The sequence below is a fragment of the Chamaea fasciata genome, unplaced genomic scaffold (assembly GCF_029207755.1).
Source record: "Chamaea fasciata isolate MVZ Bird 193981 ecotype frontalis unplaced genomic scaffold, bChaFas1.0.hap1 SCAF_11, whole genome shotgun sequence".
In the NCBI taxonomy this organism is placed as follows: Eukaryota; Metazoa; Chordata; class Aves; order Passeriformes; family Sylviidae; genus Chamaea; species Chamaea fasciata.
In genome coordinates, this window is record NW_027094096.1 from 24,790,879 (window position 1) to 24,808,238 (window position 17,360).

Genomic DNA, 17,360 nt, shown 5'->3' on the forward strand with positions numbered 1-17,360 from the left:
CATGGCGTCAACCCCCAAACCATCTCACAAGAAGAAAAATGCCATTTGATAATAATTCTGAAACAGATTTGAAAAGATTCAGTTCCCACAAGTAGCTGCTACGGCCTTACCTCTGAGCATCCTTCACCTGGCAGTGGTACCCAGCATCTCCCCAGGGTGGTGGAGCTGACCACGGCCCTTGCATGGCCTCATGCCAGCTCTCAGGGCTCTCCTTCCATTTACCATGACTCATTCCTGAAGTTATATACAGTATTTCATAGCAACTCTGTAAATAATCGAATCTGCAACAGGCTCAAGCGACCCCTGCATGCACAGACATTACTGCTTTTTCCTCCTGTGGCACTGCACAGCTGAACGTATTTCCTCTCCTGGGGAAAATGTCCCAGAAACAGGGTTTTAAAACGAGCTGCAGGTTTTATTTCTTTAAGTACTAGTAGTAAGTAGTTTCTGAGAGCATTGATCAACCACAAGCACATTTTACTTAGAGCAAAAGACGAGCAAATCAAAGCTAGTAACATTTGGAGGGGGAATGTCTTTATAATAAGCATGGGTTGATTTTGTAGAAGAGGAGTTTTCAGGCAGTGATGGTCCATCAAGACATCCCTTGGCCACTGCTCACTGCTGGGCAGCATCACAAGGGACGTGCCCCACCCCCCTGCACTCATCCTGTTCCAAAACCACCTTCCCAAGAGTCTCCAGGGAAAGAGCTTTGTGACTGGGAGCCCTGAAAATCCCCGTGACCTCCGTGTCCTCCAACACCCCAGATTTTACCCAAACATAAAAGGCATGGCTTAATGGTGAAGTTTTGTGTTTTATTGTGGTTGGCACCAGAAAAGCATTTGCTCTGTGTTATCTCCATACAGACATGCCATAGACAAGACTGTGGTAATATTGGCTTCTGTGATTATTGTTTTAAATGATTCTGAGAGTTTAAAAAAATACATTCACAAACCACCCGAGTCGTTTGAACTCAACAACTGCCTGCGATTTCATCACTGTATGCAAAAACCCATAGTAACAAAAATCATCCAAAGCTGTGCATTTGTCACTTGAAGTAGAACAAAAAACACCCCAAAACAGTTATCAGTTTGCAACACAATAAAAGCTCTGGGCTTTATTTGATTCGTATTTTAACCACAATGAAAATACAAAGAGCTGGTGGCAATCAGTGTTTGTGATGGGATTTGAATACCAGTATCATGATCCTATGGCCATCCCTACAATCTCCAGGCTGCACCAGCCCAACAGGAGGGGGTGCCTGGTGCTGGAAGAAGGCACCACAAAGCACATCCCACCTGTTCTTCCCTGAACTCCACATCCTGGGAGTCCCACTGCCGGCAGTCCCTGCGGTACCAAACCCTGACACCCTGCCCACAGAATGCTTCAGGTGAGGGTGGCCCGGCCCATCCCATCCCCGCCTCTTACCCTTGATAAAGATTCAAGTTTGACCAAGTCCTGTTGATTTAATCATTTTTTAATAAAGCCATCGTTACTGAGTACACCAAGATTGCCAGTTAAGCTCTCTATATGTCGCTGGAGGTAACAGCGCTGTGATCGACAGCGGAACGGAAAAAAATAAAACGAAACGAAACCAAAAAAACAAACCCCAACCGAAACGAGGTAGGTTAAAACCAGCAACACAGACCTTGTTATGCGACACCCCAACACCACAGGCGGCCATGCTTGCAGCTACTGAGAAAGAAAACCCCAGATACGCACCGAAAACGGAAATCAACTGAGCAGAGTTTATAAGGACACGATTCAACCCGAACTAAACACACACACACGGTTCGGCACAGATGTTGTCTTTCACTGTATGTTGGGTAATTCCTAGGGAGTGGAGGGGGTGGAAAACGAGTAGATTCAGACCCTTGGCCGAAGAAACCACACATATATATATTTTTTTTAAGCTCTTTACAAGCCCAATCCAGCAACGTGGGGGACAGGCAGCTTGTTTCGTGGTCCCCATCCCTGTGCCGGCTGCTCCCGCGCGCCAGTGCCCGGCTCCGGACTCCGGCGGAACGAGCGCCCACAACCTGCACCGGCTTCAGCAGTGGGGTCTGGCGCCCACAGCATCCCCGGAGCCTCTGCAGTCACAAATCCCCCTCAGGGGCGAGCACGGGGCTCCTCTGACCGCTCTGCTGTCCTCTCCTCCTCCGATCCCCTGTCCCGGTGCCCGTGGCCAAGCCCCGGGGCAGGCGGGCACCTCCGGAGCAACAAGAAATGGCACCTCTGTCCCTATCAAGACACACCATTATGTGAAGATCCATATAGAAATATGGATTGACAGACTTGACAAAAATGGTAGCTGATTTTTATTAGTCTAAGGCTAGTAGTTTAGCCATTTAAAATCCATTTCCCAAAAGAGGGGAAAAAAACCTATTATTTTTTCTCTTCTTTAAAAATCCGTTAAGCCGTTGCTGCCAAAAGCAACATGTAAATGTTGGTGAAGGCAAAAGATTTCTAAAATTACCCAGCTATATGGTTATGGCCTTCATCACAAAGATAAAAGGTACATTTATTGTGCTGTCTCTCACCAGATTTAATTGGTAACTTTACAACATACTATATATTTGATGCTAGCAGGCAGACAGAATTAAAAACAGACTCTTTGACACTGTTTCTTTCCCCGTTCTTACAAAGTAGGGGGAACAAAGAAAAAAGTAGAACTAAAAAAAAAAAATAAAATAAAACAAAGGAGAACTCAATAACCCACTATAACACAGCGTAATCAGGAGACCTCGGGGGGTCCAAGCGTGAAAGTCCATCCCTGGCTGCAGTCCCTGCCCCGGGGCTGGCGGCGCCGGGGGAGCGTGGGCAGGGGGTTCCTCGGCGCCCTCCACACCTGCCTCTACAGTGTTAGTCCACGTGTTTAATGTCCTTTGAATTAGAAATAATGCCATGGAGGTGAGGGCCAAGTGCTCCTCTGTTACCAGTTCATCATGGAGTTTCTGTTGAGGGTCATGAAAAACACTTGGCTGCTTCCTCCGGATCTCACCGATGCAAAAAATACCTGTTTGGAAGGAAAAAAAGCTCTTATTAATATTCAGGGGATGGAGCTTACCCAGGCCAGACTGGGATTAAATTGAGCCACTCATTAGTAAATGCAGTAATTAAACCTCCTTCTCCCTGACTAGCAAAGAGAGTTTGGAATGCCTTAAAAATACCAGGTTTATCACATTTTACTGCCACAGCATCATTTATTATGAAGTACTAACAAAAAACTGCTGTCAGTGGTTTGGATCTTGCTAAACATTCACCTTTTAGGTCGATATCTGCCTCAGTCTGAAATGGCTTTTTTTTTTTGTTAAAGTTAGTCCTGGTATTTCAGCTATTCCTGAAAGTAAAGCTCAGAAAAATGACTTCCCTTCAACATGCCCAAAGTGCAGAAACATATCAGGATTCCATATGAAGAACAGTTTTGGTGCTTCTGGAATCATTTGATTCCAAGGGAAATCTTAAAAAAGAAATAATCTGCAAATATTGAAGGGAACAATCTGAAGCCTCTGTCCTTAAGAAAACCAGAAATTACTCAGTCTTACCAGTTTAACCAGTTCTCCAGAAAGAGAAACATCTGAGTTCAGTATTTCAAACGCATCAGTGATCAGTTGGTTCCAGTGCTTTAGAAAGATCAAGGTGTTTCTTTTCCCAGCTTTGTTAGAATTAGATCACACTTAAGTTAAACTTAAATTCAGCTTCTTGGGCAGCTTCTCATAACAAACTCAACTGCAAAGTTGGGACACATTTTCCTGCATAGCTTCAGCCTACCTCCATGCCCCAGGAAGGGCAGCACTCAACTGTGGAGCAGCTGTTCCCTAAAGTGATCACGGCCTCAAAGCTCATTCACTGCACATTATTAAATCTTGCTCTGGGGACCGGTTTCTTCACTGGTTTCGTGATCGTGTCCATTATGAAAGATCTCCCTGATGCTTGGTCCTGACTTATCTCAGTGAAACCTTGTGAGAGGAGGGAACACCACCAGCAGAAAGACCTCAGCATTCAGTCATCACTTCCATGCAAAAACGCTTTTTCCTTCAGCAATTTTATCGCATTCCCTGCCCCCCTTGCAGCACCTGTGGCAAGGGTCACCTACATGACAGCCATGCAACTCTAGTGGCTCTCCAGAGCAGGATTTATCACTGCTGTCCACAGAAATGGATCAGGCTGTAAGAGGGAAATAATTTACGATGTATCAAAATGTTTCTGCATCAGAGCTCAAATCAGGATCACTTACACCCCCTTGCTAATATTCAACTTTCAGAGTTCACTCGGCAGCCTCAATTTAACGTTCTGATGAAAGAATTGGGAGAAAGTCAAGCCAAGTCATGCAGATCTCAGCTAGATGTGGAAGAGATCTTGCAGGCTGAGGTCTCCATCCACTGGAGAAAATGAACTGGGAATAGCCTTACGGGCACTGCTTATTAAACAGGACCTTCGGATTAATTATTAACTCAAGACAAACCAGACATAAGCTCTAAAAGCACCTTGTAGCTCGCAGCACAGACACAAGCTTTGAAGTGGACTTACCTTATCATTTCTTTCACATAGAAACTTTAACCTTTGAGCTCGCTTGTGCATAAATACTCCATCCAAATGTCCTGTCTCCACTGACCGGATTTCAATAGCTTTCTCTCCCCAGCCCATTATTTGATTGGAATGAATGTAGGCTGTCAAAAGGAAGCGTTTGGCAGGTGTTACAACTTGTGTTGAGTTCAATATTATGCAATGGGCAGAAAAGCTCTCATCAGCTGTTACTCAAAGCCTAAGCAGATCAATGGCAGGGCTCTATACAGCCAGGTGTGTGCCTGCAGGGACAGCAGCCTTTGCAGAGCACTTTTCATCCAGAAATTGCTGAGAAATTTAAACATCAGCACCATCGCTTCTTCTGGTTTCAGAAGGTGAGGAGCCGGGCGGTTTTGCCTCCATGGGTTGTGGAGCTGAGCAACAGCAGAGCCAGAAGAGCAACTCAAGGGCTCCCAGCTCCACACCCAGCCCCCCCTCCACTCAACACAGCATCCCACCAGTGCAACAGCTTGCATTATCTCACATTTATTTTATACTTATCTCTTGCTCAGAAAGTTCAAATCTTCAAGACATTGCTTGTTTTCTATTATAGAGGACCAAACTGCGGAAATTTAGCAAGTGCACCTCATAGCTGGCTGAGGGTAGTCCCCTTTGATAAAAGAGGGAAAACCCCTTCATCCCCAATGACTCCATCTCAGCATTCTGGACTCCTCATCTTACTTGTGGCTTGTATTTTAAGCAGCTGAAGAGGAAGGGTTGACCTACCCACGGAAGTAGGCATTTCTCCCCACTGGAGCACCACGTCTTTAGTTATCCGCCCGTAGGTGTTCACGTAGACACCCTCATCCTCATAGCACACCAGCATCTCCATCCCGTCCGTCTTGGGCAGGATGACAATGGCGTGAGGAGTGATATTGCCCTGAATCTGCAGGGAAAACAGACCCTCAGAGGCAGAATTACACCGAATGGAGAAAGGGGAAGGGAAAAGGGAGCAGAGCACACTGCAGGGAAAAAGCCCAAAGCAACTAGAGAACAAAGCCCTCCCTCCATTCCCCACACAGGCACTGGCTTTCAGAGATAAGCCTGAAGGGGAATAAACTGTCATGTTTACCCTACCATCAAAGCTGTCTGACACAGCAAGGATAAACAGGTTCAGTAATTACAGACAGATCACAACATACACGCCCCCAAGACTGATGGCTGACACTTGGCTGGAACACAAATAAGTGACTGAGCCGATGAATCCATCACCACTTCAAATCAAGGTAAATCAACTCAGAGTTTTACAGGCAGCCCTAGGGAGGAAATATCCTATTTTTTAGCAATCATCCTCTAGCTCCAAGGGCAGCTGCATTGACTTTCCACCCATGTCTGCCCTTCCATAGCCAAGACAACACAAAACCATCCCAAACTGCTCCAGTATTTCTCCCTCTGCTCTTGCTGTTTCTCACGGAGGAGACTGCTGCTTGGATCAGATTCAACAATTCCTGCATTTGTTTAGTGACAGTTTCTCCTAGACCAGTTGATTGTGGGCCAACAGTGTGGATGGAGTTTAAATGACCCAACACAAAAAATCCTACAGAGAGCTCCATTACTGCTCCATGCAGTGTACAGACAGATTCTCCTTTTTGTGGGACATGGCAACCTTAAACTTTACTGCTCCTGCACAAGGACAGAAACAGCCTGGGCAGATGAACATGATGTGATAGCCCTGAGTCCTCCTGAAGTGAGCACAGGACTGGGGAATGTCACACCCATCACTGGTCCCCACCTGTGAGCCCCTGGAGCCTGTCCCAACCTCACTGGTGACCGGTGTCCCTCAGGCAGAAGCACTGCCCAGGTACTCACGTGAGATGGTATATAGATATCATAGGAGTTCCCAGAATCCACATCAATCACATGGAAACCAGTGTGGGATCCAAAGATCACCTTCAGCCTCTGACCCTCTTCTACAGTGAGATCCACGAGCAACGGCTTGTGCTGGAGATCTGCAAAAGACTTTTATAATCCCTTCCATGAGCATCACAGGAAACCAACAAATCCCCATTGCAGCAGCCTGATATGGTTTTGAAATCATATTTGTTTGACTGTGTTTCCTACTAAATATGCGGTTAATTTATACTCCTGCCTCTCCGTTCCCCTGTCAGATGCCTCAGAGGGTATTCAGCCACCCCAGCAAACAAGTGCCCAGCCTTGCCAAGCCCAGCTCTCTCTCACAGGAGCCCGAGGCCAACACAAGGATTTGGTCTCTAAAGGAAGGAGACAGCTCATTTTGACATGAGCGTGTGCTCAGCCTCTCCCAGCGGAGATCTGTGACCACCCACCTCCTCTCTTGGCAGGGATCACTGCTCTGCTTTGGGCAGCTGAAATGAGTCACTTTAGCACAGACCTACTTTTCCCTGCTCCATCTAACCTGCTGCATCAAGGCTGGGATCAACCCCCGGCCATGCCCAGATTAAGTCCCATGGCTTAGGTGCTCAGCAGGAGAGTGAAACACCTGTGGAAAGCTGGATCCCAGACGAATTTGATGCTGCTGAGCTCTCCATGTCACTGAGCCCCTTTATTCTGGCTTTTGTTCGGAAAAAGCTAACGTGACCTAATGCTGCGTAAGTCCATTTGTGTTGGAAAGATGTGAAGTGAGATTAGTCAGCATGAACACCTCCGCAAGGCAGTGCCCCTTGTGACTCTTCTCTGCACAAAGCTTGGGATGAAAAGTGCTCTGAAGGACTAAGCACAAAACACCCACTGGCAGGCTGGAGAGGAGGAAGGTCTCACTGAGGAAACCAAGGCAGGTGAAAAGGGAGGAAAAAAGAGAGAGAAAGAGTGGGTCACTCTCCCAAACTTTCTGTCTCGAAACAGAATCTGCATCGCAGAAGGGGAGAGGACCTTGCAAAATGAAAATAGAAAATCATGCCAGCCCATTTTTGTACTGTATGTTAAAAATCAGTCAGAGGGAAAAAACCTCACCAAACACAAAAACCCCACCAAAACCACCCATCAAAATCCCCAGCTCAGTTTTACTCATATGCATTTGATCAGCTTTCTGCAAATTCCTCAAGTAAAACCTACTAGCATAAAGTAATAATAACACTTCACTGTTGGTCGTAAGCAGAACATATCCAATCTGTTCGGCCAGCAAGGATCCCATCTCCCATGCCTGCCAGGCATCCTGAGGAGCTCAGCTACCTAGGCAAGATGCTTTTCTGCTCTGCAGAGTACAGAAATCTCATGTATTTACAATTGCAGAGTGTAAAAGACACACATACCTTAAATGCCATAAACTTGTGATATGGTTTAGGAGCCCAAGCGTAGATCTCTACAGCGTTCTTTAAGGCAATCACCAAGAACTTGATTCTTTCATATTTCACTAAAATAGAAACAAACCCATTTTTAAAAACATTCCCTCTCTTTCCAACAAATCTCCAGGAACAACTTCTCAGGCCATCCTTCTGTTGATTCTCATTACATAGAGTCCACCGCATGCATAAAGATGAATTCCAAATTTACTTGTGGCTATGGTCTACCCATACTTTAAATATCAAATTGTCAGGTCAGACCTAAAACTAGAGGACAAAACCATATCTCTTCAGACATTTATTTCCACTCACCAACTTTGTAGTGGATGCATCCCTCCAGGTCCCCAACTGTGATCCAACCCTGCTTCTTCTCCACCTCAGGGTCATTGTGTAAAATCCTGTTTCTCAGCCAGGACAGGTAGTACACACGCAGCTTGTTCTTCTTTCCTGTTGGCAAAGGAAATGTCCCTGTCAGAGCAGAGCATGTTTGCATGGACCATCTTGAGGTTTCGGTCACAAGACAATAGAATTTAAGTCCATTTCATGATAAAAGTAATAGAAATACAAATCGAAAATAGTAATCTAGTTGTTGCATTGGGTTTTTCCTTGGGAAGAAATAAATGGAAAGTGAAGCCCAGACCTCTGTCTCGCAGGCTGCAGGCAGACACTGGAAAAGCCAGGCTGGAAATATTCCCTTTCCTATAAATCAGTCTTCACAGAGGGACAGTGGGGCTCAGTGGGGCAGTGATCCCAACCCTGCTACAGCTCAAAGCTTATCCAACCACTCAGCGACCTCATTCCTTCCCTTCCCTCTCCTTCATACAACATTAATTCCACCCTGGAGAAGAGACAGGAGCTCCCTGGCCTGCGACAGGCACTGCTGTTTGCCAGCCAGCCTGGTGCCGGGCTCTGCAGTGCTGAGGGGCTGCCAAATTTCTGCACGGCTGTCTGCTCTCGGATGGCTGTGACACGGCTGCAAAATCCCTGTGGCTGCAGAGCCCCCATTACAGGGACAGGACACAGCTCACACCAAGCCTGGGGAGATGGGACCCAAATGATAGACCCTGTCTGCTCACAGGTTTCCCCAAGTGCCCAGGACTCATTCTCAGCATCATCTTGGGGTTTGGTGCTATTCCCATTCCAGCTGTACTAAACCCCTCATCCCTACAGCTGTATCCCAAAACCACAGGGGAGCTGCAGACCAGGTAAATGATGGAGCCGTGAGTTTGTAGCTCTGGCTGAAGGGGGGCAGCAGGAATTTGCAGGTGAATGCAGAGCAAGGCCAGGGGGTCCTAACAATGTGAAAGGAAACAGAAGGAGGATATCAAACCATTTCCTAATGAGCGCTTCTCTTGCTGCCCTCTGTGAGCTCCGGTGGGCAGCTATCAGCAGGAGAAGGCTCTGCCCTGGCTCTGTCACCCGTGTGCTCCTCTGGGCTGCTCTGCAGGAGGATGCTGGATGCCCTCCTCGGAGACTGGACTGCAGAGCTTTTGCGCTTTTTTTGCCAAAAATCACCCATGAGCCTGACAGGAGCACTCTGGAGCTCCCAGCTAAACATGGGGATGGTGAAATTTTGTGGTCGTCACAATGCCTGGGACAGCCCAAGCACATCTGCGGTCTGAACTGGAAATCTAAAGCCATGGATCATGGCTCCATCAGCCAGAGCCGAACAGACCCAAAAGCAGAGGTCTCTGCCCCCTCAAGCTGTGCCTGTCTCCCTTGCTGGGCCACCTGCCCGTCTCCTGCACCTCCCCTGCCCTGCTAAAGGAGACTGGAGATGAAGTGCAGTCAGCACAAGTCATCACCTGAAAGCAGATTTAACTGATTTGATTCCAGAATAAACCACCTCCATCTCCCCTGGGGGCTTCCCTCTGGCACCAGTGAGCAGGTCTTGTCTGAGCTGGACCCGCTCAGGGTCCTGTGGCTGAGCAGGTGAAATGAAGGGGTGAAAGCACGAGAGGAGCACCTGATATTGTCACGAGGACGTTGAGGCCCTCGAGGACGTCCATCTGCTGGAACCGCCGCCTGTTGATGAGGTTGTAGACCTTGCCCTGCCCGCTCCTATCCAGCAGCATCAGGCCGTTCTCCGTGCCCACCAGCAGATTCACACCTGGAGAGGACAGGAGAGGGCCATGGGTGCCAGGAGCCACGGCTGCTCCCGGGGACACCACCCCCAGCTCGTCTCTGCTGCCACCAGAAGTGTGACCGAGCCGGCTAAGGCTGGCACCTTCCCAGGGACAGGAAGGGTCACTCTGCAGCACGGGGGGGATGGAGAAGGGGCCAAGCAGAGGCAGGGGCTCTGGGGTGACACATCCCCACCCCACACCTGGCAGCGGGGCTTACCCCACAGGGCGGCACAGAGGATCTCCGAGTTGAAGCGCTTCTTGTACTTGCGGATCTCGGGGGTGTCGCTGTGGGGCCGGATGTTGGTGGGGTTCACGTTCACCACCGAGATCTTGCGCGCCTCGTTCAGCTTGGCCTGCTCCTGCCTCAGCAGCTCGCTGGTGAACAGGGCTGGCAAGGGAGCACAGGAGGACGGGGAGGGTTAGATGTTAGGATGGGTTAAATGTTCTGTCACTTCTCTTTTGGGACAGAATGACAATACTCGGTTTGTTTCTCGACTCATCACTGTGTTACAAGGCATTAGTTTGCCCGAGCAGACAGAAGGATGGATTTCTGCCGCTTCCTGTTTCCTCCCAGATCTTTCTGGTGGCATTTTGCTGGTGGGGGAGAAGAAGTTGGATGGCAGCTGAAGAGGGCAAGGATACAGACACCAGCTATGTTTGGAGTGAGTGAAATGTGAGAGAGGTTCACTGGGGTTGCTCAGGCTCCCTGACCTGCTATCCACAAGGCCCTCTCATCTCAAACTGGCCACTGGCTCTTACCATTAGCAGATGACTCTTCATCCTCATCTTCATCTTCATCAGTAGGTGAGGTCTGATACACTCTGGTGTCCACAAACGGGGTGAAAGAGGCTTTGGTGCTACTTCCCATCCCATACTAGAAAATGAACAGCAAAGAGAGAGCTCAGCGCACAGAAGTAACAGTAAGTTTGTACATCTCAGAATTTCCAATTAGCAAATAGTGCCTGCCTCTGCAGTGCCCTTTTTGAGCCCTCTATGAACATCTGCTCCTCCTCCCCATAACTAATCAGAAACAAACATTAAATTGGATTTCTGAGTGCTTGTGAGCAACAGAAAATGGGAGGAGCAGGGCCTGGCTCTGCTCTCTCCTCACAGGCAGAAGCACAGCCATGAGGACAGTCAGCAGAGAAGCTGCAGGGCCAGAGGCAGAAGCCAACACAGGTAAAATCTCACTGAGAATCACAGAATCATTCAGACTGGAGGAGACCTTCAGGATCATCAATCCACCTGTTTAGTTGTCTGCATGTCACACACATGCCTGAAACCATCTCTGGGACGTCAGGCAGGCCAGAGTTTGCTTTTCCCACTTTCCTATTGCAGCTGAGGTTGGCAGGATGGTGCTGGGAGTCCCTGTGAAGCCTTGGCCTGGAGCAGCTGGCACAGTTTTAAATTGTCCCCAGCATTTCAAGTGGGACTGCAGAAAGGGGCATTTCTAAGTTAACAAAACTTAACCTGAGGGTATCGCAGGAAATGTCAGAGCCAATACTTTGCTGAGGGAATCTGGGCATGAACAAACTGCAGTGTCACACTGCTTTCTTTTTAAAACCATTGCTTTAAGGCAGAAAACGAGGTTAAGACCTCCTTCCAAGCAAAAGGAAATCCTCTCCTTTGGAGTCAAAGTGACATGAATCCCCCCCTTCTTTGAGCAGCTGATCCTTCCTACTGCAGCATTTACCCAGGACACTTTATAGATGAACTCAGTTTAGAGCTGCAACAGCAGCAAAACGCAGCTCACTCACTCTGCAGCACCACTACAGCTCACGTTTTTCTTCTCTGGGACACTGTCCTCCTTCTGAAATCAATCTTCCTCAGCTTTCACCCAGTCACCGACCCCAGGCTGCTCCCCATGCCCACTGCCACAGCCCCTGTGTGACAGCTGCCACGGGGACAAGTCCCCTATGCCTGGGGAGATGTGCCACGGGGGAACACCACCACCCTGGCACATCCTCACTGAAACCAGGCTGGGCTTGTGCCTGTCCTCCAGTGGGCCACAAAAGCCTTCGGGGGCACAAAAAAACAGGTGTAGGAGCAGCGCCGTGCCTCGTGACTTTTCCGAGCATTTTGGGGCTGGCATCCATGGGCGAGGCAGCATCCATGCCAAGATCAGGCTGCACATCCTGCTTCCCTCACAGCCCTACTCCCTGACAGCCTGGCTGTTTCCATGGGAACGGGATGGATTTCCAAACAGGACATGGTAACTGAGGCTCAGGAAGGAGTTAACAGCCTGCGGCAGGGAAGGCTGCGGGCACAGATACCTCTGCTCTGTGCCTGTCTCCCATCCAAGAAATACACAGATTTTCCCCTGTGCTGGATGTCTTTTCCAGAAAACAAAAGCAATTTAAAGAAGAGGAGATTTCAGTATTTGCAGAGATTTCCAGCTGAGAGCCAGGTGCTTTCCAGCAAATGAATTACGAAGAAACCCCTCATCCCAATGCACCGAGCATCTTTCCTTGCTCACATTCAGTTCTTCTCCTCAGAAGCTGACATTTTAATAGCTTCCAAGTCTGATATTTAAATATTAAGACTTCATCTTCCCCCAGGTCCTGTTCAACAGCCTATAAACCTGTGTGGTGGCTTACAAAGAGCATCAAGCTGCAGGCTGAGGTCGTGCTTGCATGAGTCACCTGGAAGCCCGTGAACAAAATCCCCAAGTTTCCACTCACACCCACTCCCTGCTCAGACAACTCTAAAAATGCAGTTTTAGAAATGGAGAAGATCTTTTTGGTTGATATTCTATAAATGAATACATTTAAACCCAGTCCCAGGCTGCATTTCAGGATGATTGTGGAAGGTGTTATTTTCACGATCAACTCTCTCATTGCTGCTTTTAATGCCAATGAGGAAACAGATAAAAACTTGAGGTCAAGTCAGGCACCATCTGTTCTTACGTTTATCAATGCCCAATTCCAAGAATTTTTTATTTTTATACTGCTAGTAAAAGTACACCATACAGTGAAAACATCATTTCTATGAGAGAACATAGGATGGCAGAGCTTTTGATGTACAACCCAGCAAATGAAACAAAAACATTAAGTACAATAGCTTAATTAGCACCAAATGGGTTGATTTCTCATGGGAAAAATGAACAGCGTCTGGTTCCCAAAGCTAGGGATGGTAAGCTGGACACGTCAATTCCCTTGGTTTATTTGTCACATCTTGTACCAAGACTTTTTACACTTTATACAGTTTTAATGTTCAATCACGTGCCTCTAAAACTCCTACCAGAGAGAAACATTTTGCCATGACAGGAAACACACGACTTTGAAAGTCTCTTCTGCTCTGAAGAGGTATCTGGAATTTTTCTGGCTTTGGTTTTTGGTAACCTTTCCAGTCATGGTATTTATCAGAGGTTGCACAGATGGAAGCTGGGCCCAGTTGAAGCTAACGGCATCACCGGCTCTCATCGCTTCCTTTTATATCCAAGTGTCACAAAAAAATGGGGCGTTCTCATCAGTTGGCAGCACTTGTGTCACACCACCAGAACTCCAGCTGGTGGGCTTGAGAGACCTAATAAACCCTTCTCCCATCAGCCACAGACCCCTACAGCAGTAATCCATCTGATTCCCTCGTACTTCCACTACACTCACCCACGAGGACCAGAAACAGAGAGAGGGAAGAGCCAAGAAAGCCGGGGGGGAAAGCAGGAGAGCCCCGTCAGGGGGCAGAGAGGTTAATATTTGATTTAAAAGCGATGCAAAGGAGAAAGAGGAGCCCCCCACCACCTACTTCAGGCACCGAGTCCATGTCCTGCGCATGCGTGGAGACTCGCCCCAGGGCCTCGGTCGGCGTGCCCGCCGGCGAGTGGCTTTGCTGCACCAGGTCGGGCAGATTGATGTGACCTGCAAAGCCATTGCTGGCTGCGTGGCCAGAACGCTTTTTTTCACCAGAGGTCTGCAGAGACACAAGGCATGAGGAAGAAAGAGAAGGGGAAGGGGGGGGGGGGGGGGGAGGGAAGAGAAAAAGAAGAGGAAAAAAAAGAAAAAAAAAAAAAACCAAACAAAACTAAGTCGTCGGCAGTGCCCCGGTTCCCAGAGCAAGCGCAGGAGAAGGACCCTCTCTGTTCCATCCCCATGCAATCTGGCAAGCAGCAAACCAACCCCCCTGCTCCAGCAGAATTAAAGACAGGATTAATGACAAGGTCAATACAGAGTAGTTAGCCACGAAACAGCGAGAGAAGCCTGGTCACTGTTGTTTGGAGATGAGGAATGTAGGGCAGATTCTGCGCTTGCCCCCATGGGTGCAAACCCCATGGCCAGCTCTCCTCCCCCACGGCCACCGGTGACAGCAGAATCTGAGCCCTCAGTCAGCATTAGCCTGGACAGCTTTGCACAGCTCTGGCAAAGAGCAGCCTGACTGCAAGTGCCAGCACAGCCCTGTCCCATGTTTCTGTGACCCAAACCAGCAGTGAACAGCAGCAGCAGGAGCGGCAGAACCACCAGCAGCTTGCCCTGCACACAAGGTTCCTTGAGTTTCCACAGGGTTCCCCTTCCTTTCCCTGTGCAAGGCAGGTACTGCAAGCGTCCCCCTTCCCCATTTATTCTGCCATTTCTCACCTACCTGGAGCGCATCAATGAGACTGTCACGGAGATTTACCCATTTACTGGGATCTGGGGAAACTTTAACTGGGCTCACCAAGTCCTGACTAGTACTGATCACGTTTATCTTTTGATGGCTCATTACCCTCACCTTCGACCACACCTTGGCATCCCATCAGAGTGAAAAGCTCTTTGCCCAAAGCCCACGGACCTCAGTGAGACCATCCTCTGATGGCTGCGGTGGTGGTGGGGAAAAACAGTTAAGCATCCAGCACAAGGCGACAGTTTGGATTTCTTATCATGCTTTCTCCTCCCAGTGGGGTTTTCCAGCTGCTTGTCTTGCCCACGGCTTTTAAACCCTTCTGCATCCCAGTTCTCATACAGCCCTGCTGGCACAGCACGGGTTTTACTGCTGTGATCCTGAACACAAGCTCATTTCAGGAACAGCTGCCTGTTACACAGGGCCTTGTTCTCCCACTCACCCACATCACCCTCCCTGATTTAGGGACGTGCAGAGCTCTGGGGATCCCTGCTCTGAACAGCTCCACCTCAGCGAGGGATTACTGTATTACTACGCCCTCCAAAACTGATGGAGAGAGGCAGCAGACATGCTGGGACTTCTTTGGCTAACTCATTCCTCTCTTTCAAAGTTGCATTCATCTTCTCCCTTCACATGTGAATGTATTAGATAAGTGGAATTAAGAACTTAAATGCAGAGCAAGTCTTGTTTACATGTGATCTGAACATCCCTCCTTTACAATTGCAGGCTCCAAGCTCCCCTCCCATCTTCTCCTCTCCCATCCACCTCCCTGCTGTGCTGGTGGGAGAGTGACTCCCCTGCTCCCTAATCACCAGGGCCTCCTGCCCTCTCACCAGGAGTCCAGCTACCCACCTGCACTTCCACCAGCCTCACCAGAACGTTCCAGCAACTGGGAAGCCAAGGAACACCGAGGGAGATCTTCCACAGCCACTGAAGGTGCTTGCTCTGCCTCACTCCTGCAGAGCCATCCATCAGCACTGCTCCCACCACAGCCTCACCTCTACAGCACCGGGGCTGGGGACGAGGGCTCACATCCATCTGGGATGCCCAGTGCCTCCCACAGCGGGCTCTGAGCAGGACCAGCCTCTGTTAAAGCCCCCAAACGCTCGGCAAACACTGCACAGCTCCAACAGTCACAAGGTGGGAAAGGCCGGGAAGAAGAAGGGGAAACTCTGGGCCGGTTGCAAGTGAATTAACTAAAAGCTGTAAACTGAAGATAACTCCTGCTGCCTGGAGCCATGGTGGGGTTCCAGCAGAGCCATTTGCAGAAGCCTCTTTCCCGTGCCCTGGCACTGCCATTCACTGCTGTTTGTAGTTCTGAGAAACATTTGCACTTGTCACAATTCGCTCCGAGTGTAAATTGCACTAACGAGAGCGCTGACGAGCACAATTTACTCCCTCATTTTGTGTTCCGGACACACACAGCACTGTTAGTTCTTGTGCTTACATGGGCAAAACCTCCTGAAGATGCTCCATGGAAGTGTTTGTTTTACAACTTACCTCCCTCACCATCAAAGTCCCTTCCCTTGAAATATTGCTAAACGTATCTGCGTGGGAAGTCTCCAGCCCGTGGGTTGTCACCATTCCCAGGTTGTACGGCTCGTTGCTTCCAGGAATTCCTGTTGGTCTGGGGACAGAGTGGAAAAGCATTAATGAGGAATATTTCCTTTGTTAAACTAGATGAAAACTCCTCTAGTACAGAACTGTTTCAATAAGGGTAAGGCTCTGTATCTCACAGGAAGAAAGTTAGAAAAATATATCCACTTAAGATTTATGGGGAAACGATAGATGCTGCCAGAAATACAGGGCCAGGGTCAGCTTGATAAACTACAGATACCAAAGAGAGAGACCATTTCTTTTTTATTCTAAGGTGTCCTGAGAAGAGCACTGATGAACAGGTAACAAGGAGTGGCACTCCTGCTCTACTTTATATAATTTTTTTCTACCTAAAAAAGCTGCAGAAAACCAAAATTTACTCCCTTTAATTCCCATCTCAACCCCTGAAAAGGAAACACCAGAGCATCTGCTGACAAATAACAAGGGAGGGGATGGGGTCTGGAGAAGGTGTGGGCAGCGGGACACGTTGTGTCCTGTGGCTTTCTGCTGTTTTCCAGGTGAAAATGTAGCCTTAACCCGTGGTTTCACCTTGAAATTTCCATGTTCCTATTTGAAGAAGGGAGCTGGAATTTATTAAATTTTAGGACTGCCTGAGCTTGGATGTCACAGGTGCTGAGCAGCTCTCACTGCTTCACTATTATATTCTTTGCAGCCTGGCTGCTTAAATATAACTCCAACAAATCCACAAGCAAACGACAAGCACCCCTGGGTGATCAGACCTGTTACTTTGCATTTAAAAGCCACACAGACCAATTGCTTCCATCAGTGTGAAGGTAATACAATCTTTAACTCCTGTGCACACCAACAAGCCCGGAGGCTTGTGAGGGAGCCTGGTCAGTGAGAAGCCAAATAAACCTGGATTAATCATGAGGTTACTGGTCCAAGGTGAGATCTGAGCCCTGGGGACCTCGCGGTGGGACTGGCTCCTGGGACTGCCCAGGCATCACAAAGGCACTCCAGACAACAGCCCACCATACTCCTACAGCACCTTGCATGTGAGGAGCTCACTCCTCCCTTCCATTAGCTTTTCACCAAAGGATGAGAAAATAGCACAGTTATTCTACTTTTACAATAAGAAAACAGGGCCAGAGGAGGTTATGTTAATTTTGAGACCAGTGAATGAACGGCTGAGGTAGCCCTGAGGTCCCAAATTTCATCAGTGCACAGTTTCCATGAAATTCTGCAAGAATTCCCTGGCCATGGG

At 48.5% G+C, this 17,360-nt stretch overlaps 1 protein-coding gene across 6 annotated transcripts in view; it reads right to left on the reverse strand.

Moving 5' to 3' along the window:
• Nucleotides 1–1,080: 1,080 nt before the first annotated feature.
• The window catches only part of TNIK (TRAF2 and NCK interacting kinase), a 151,121-nt gene continuing 134,841 nt past the window's right edge, over nt 1,081–17,360 (reverse strand). For 5 of the 6 annotated variants that reach the window (XM_066193726.1, XM_066193729.1, XM_066193728.1 and 2 more), the window contains 11 exons: nt 16,040–16,166; nt 13,691–13,855; nt 10,706–10,820; nt 10,164–10,334; nt 9,787–9,930; nt 8,133–8,267; nt 7,791–7,891; nt 6,373–6,522; nt 5,290–5,449; nt 4,528–4,667; nt 1,081–3,013 (listed from right to left, as the gene is read on the reverse strand). In XM_066193726.1, the coding sequence (XP_066049823.1) occupies nt 2,930–3,013; nt 4,528–4,667; nt 5,290–5,449; nt 6,373–6,522; nt 7,791–7,891; nt 8,133–8,267; nt 9,787–9,930; nt 10,164–10,334; nt 10,706–10,820; nt 13,691–13,855; nt 16,040–16,166 (1,492 nt within the window). In that variant the 3' untranslated portion in view covers nt 1,081–2,929. The remainder of the gene's footprint in view (nt 3,014–4,527; nt 4,668–5,289; nt 5,450–6,372; nt 6,523–7,790; nt 7,892–8,132; nt 8,268–9,786; nt 9,931–10,163; nt 10,335–10,705; nt 10,821–13,690; nt 13,856–16,039; nt 16,167–17,360) is intronic. The other variant, XM_066193730.1, reaches the window with a different exon arrangement.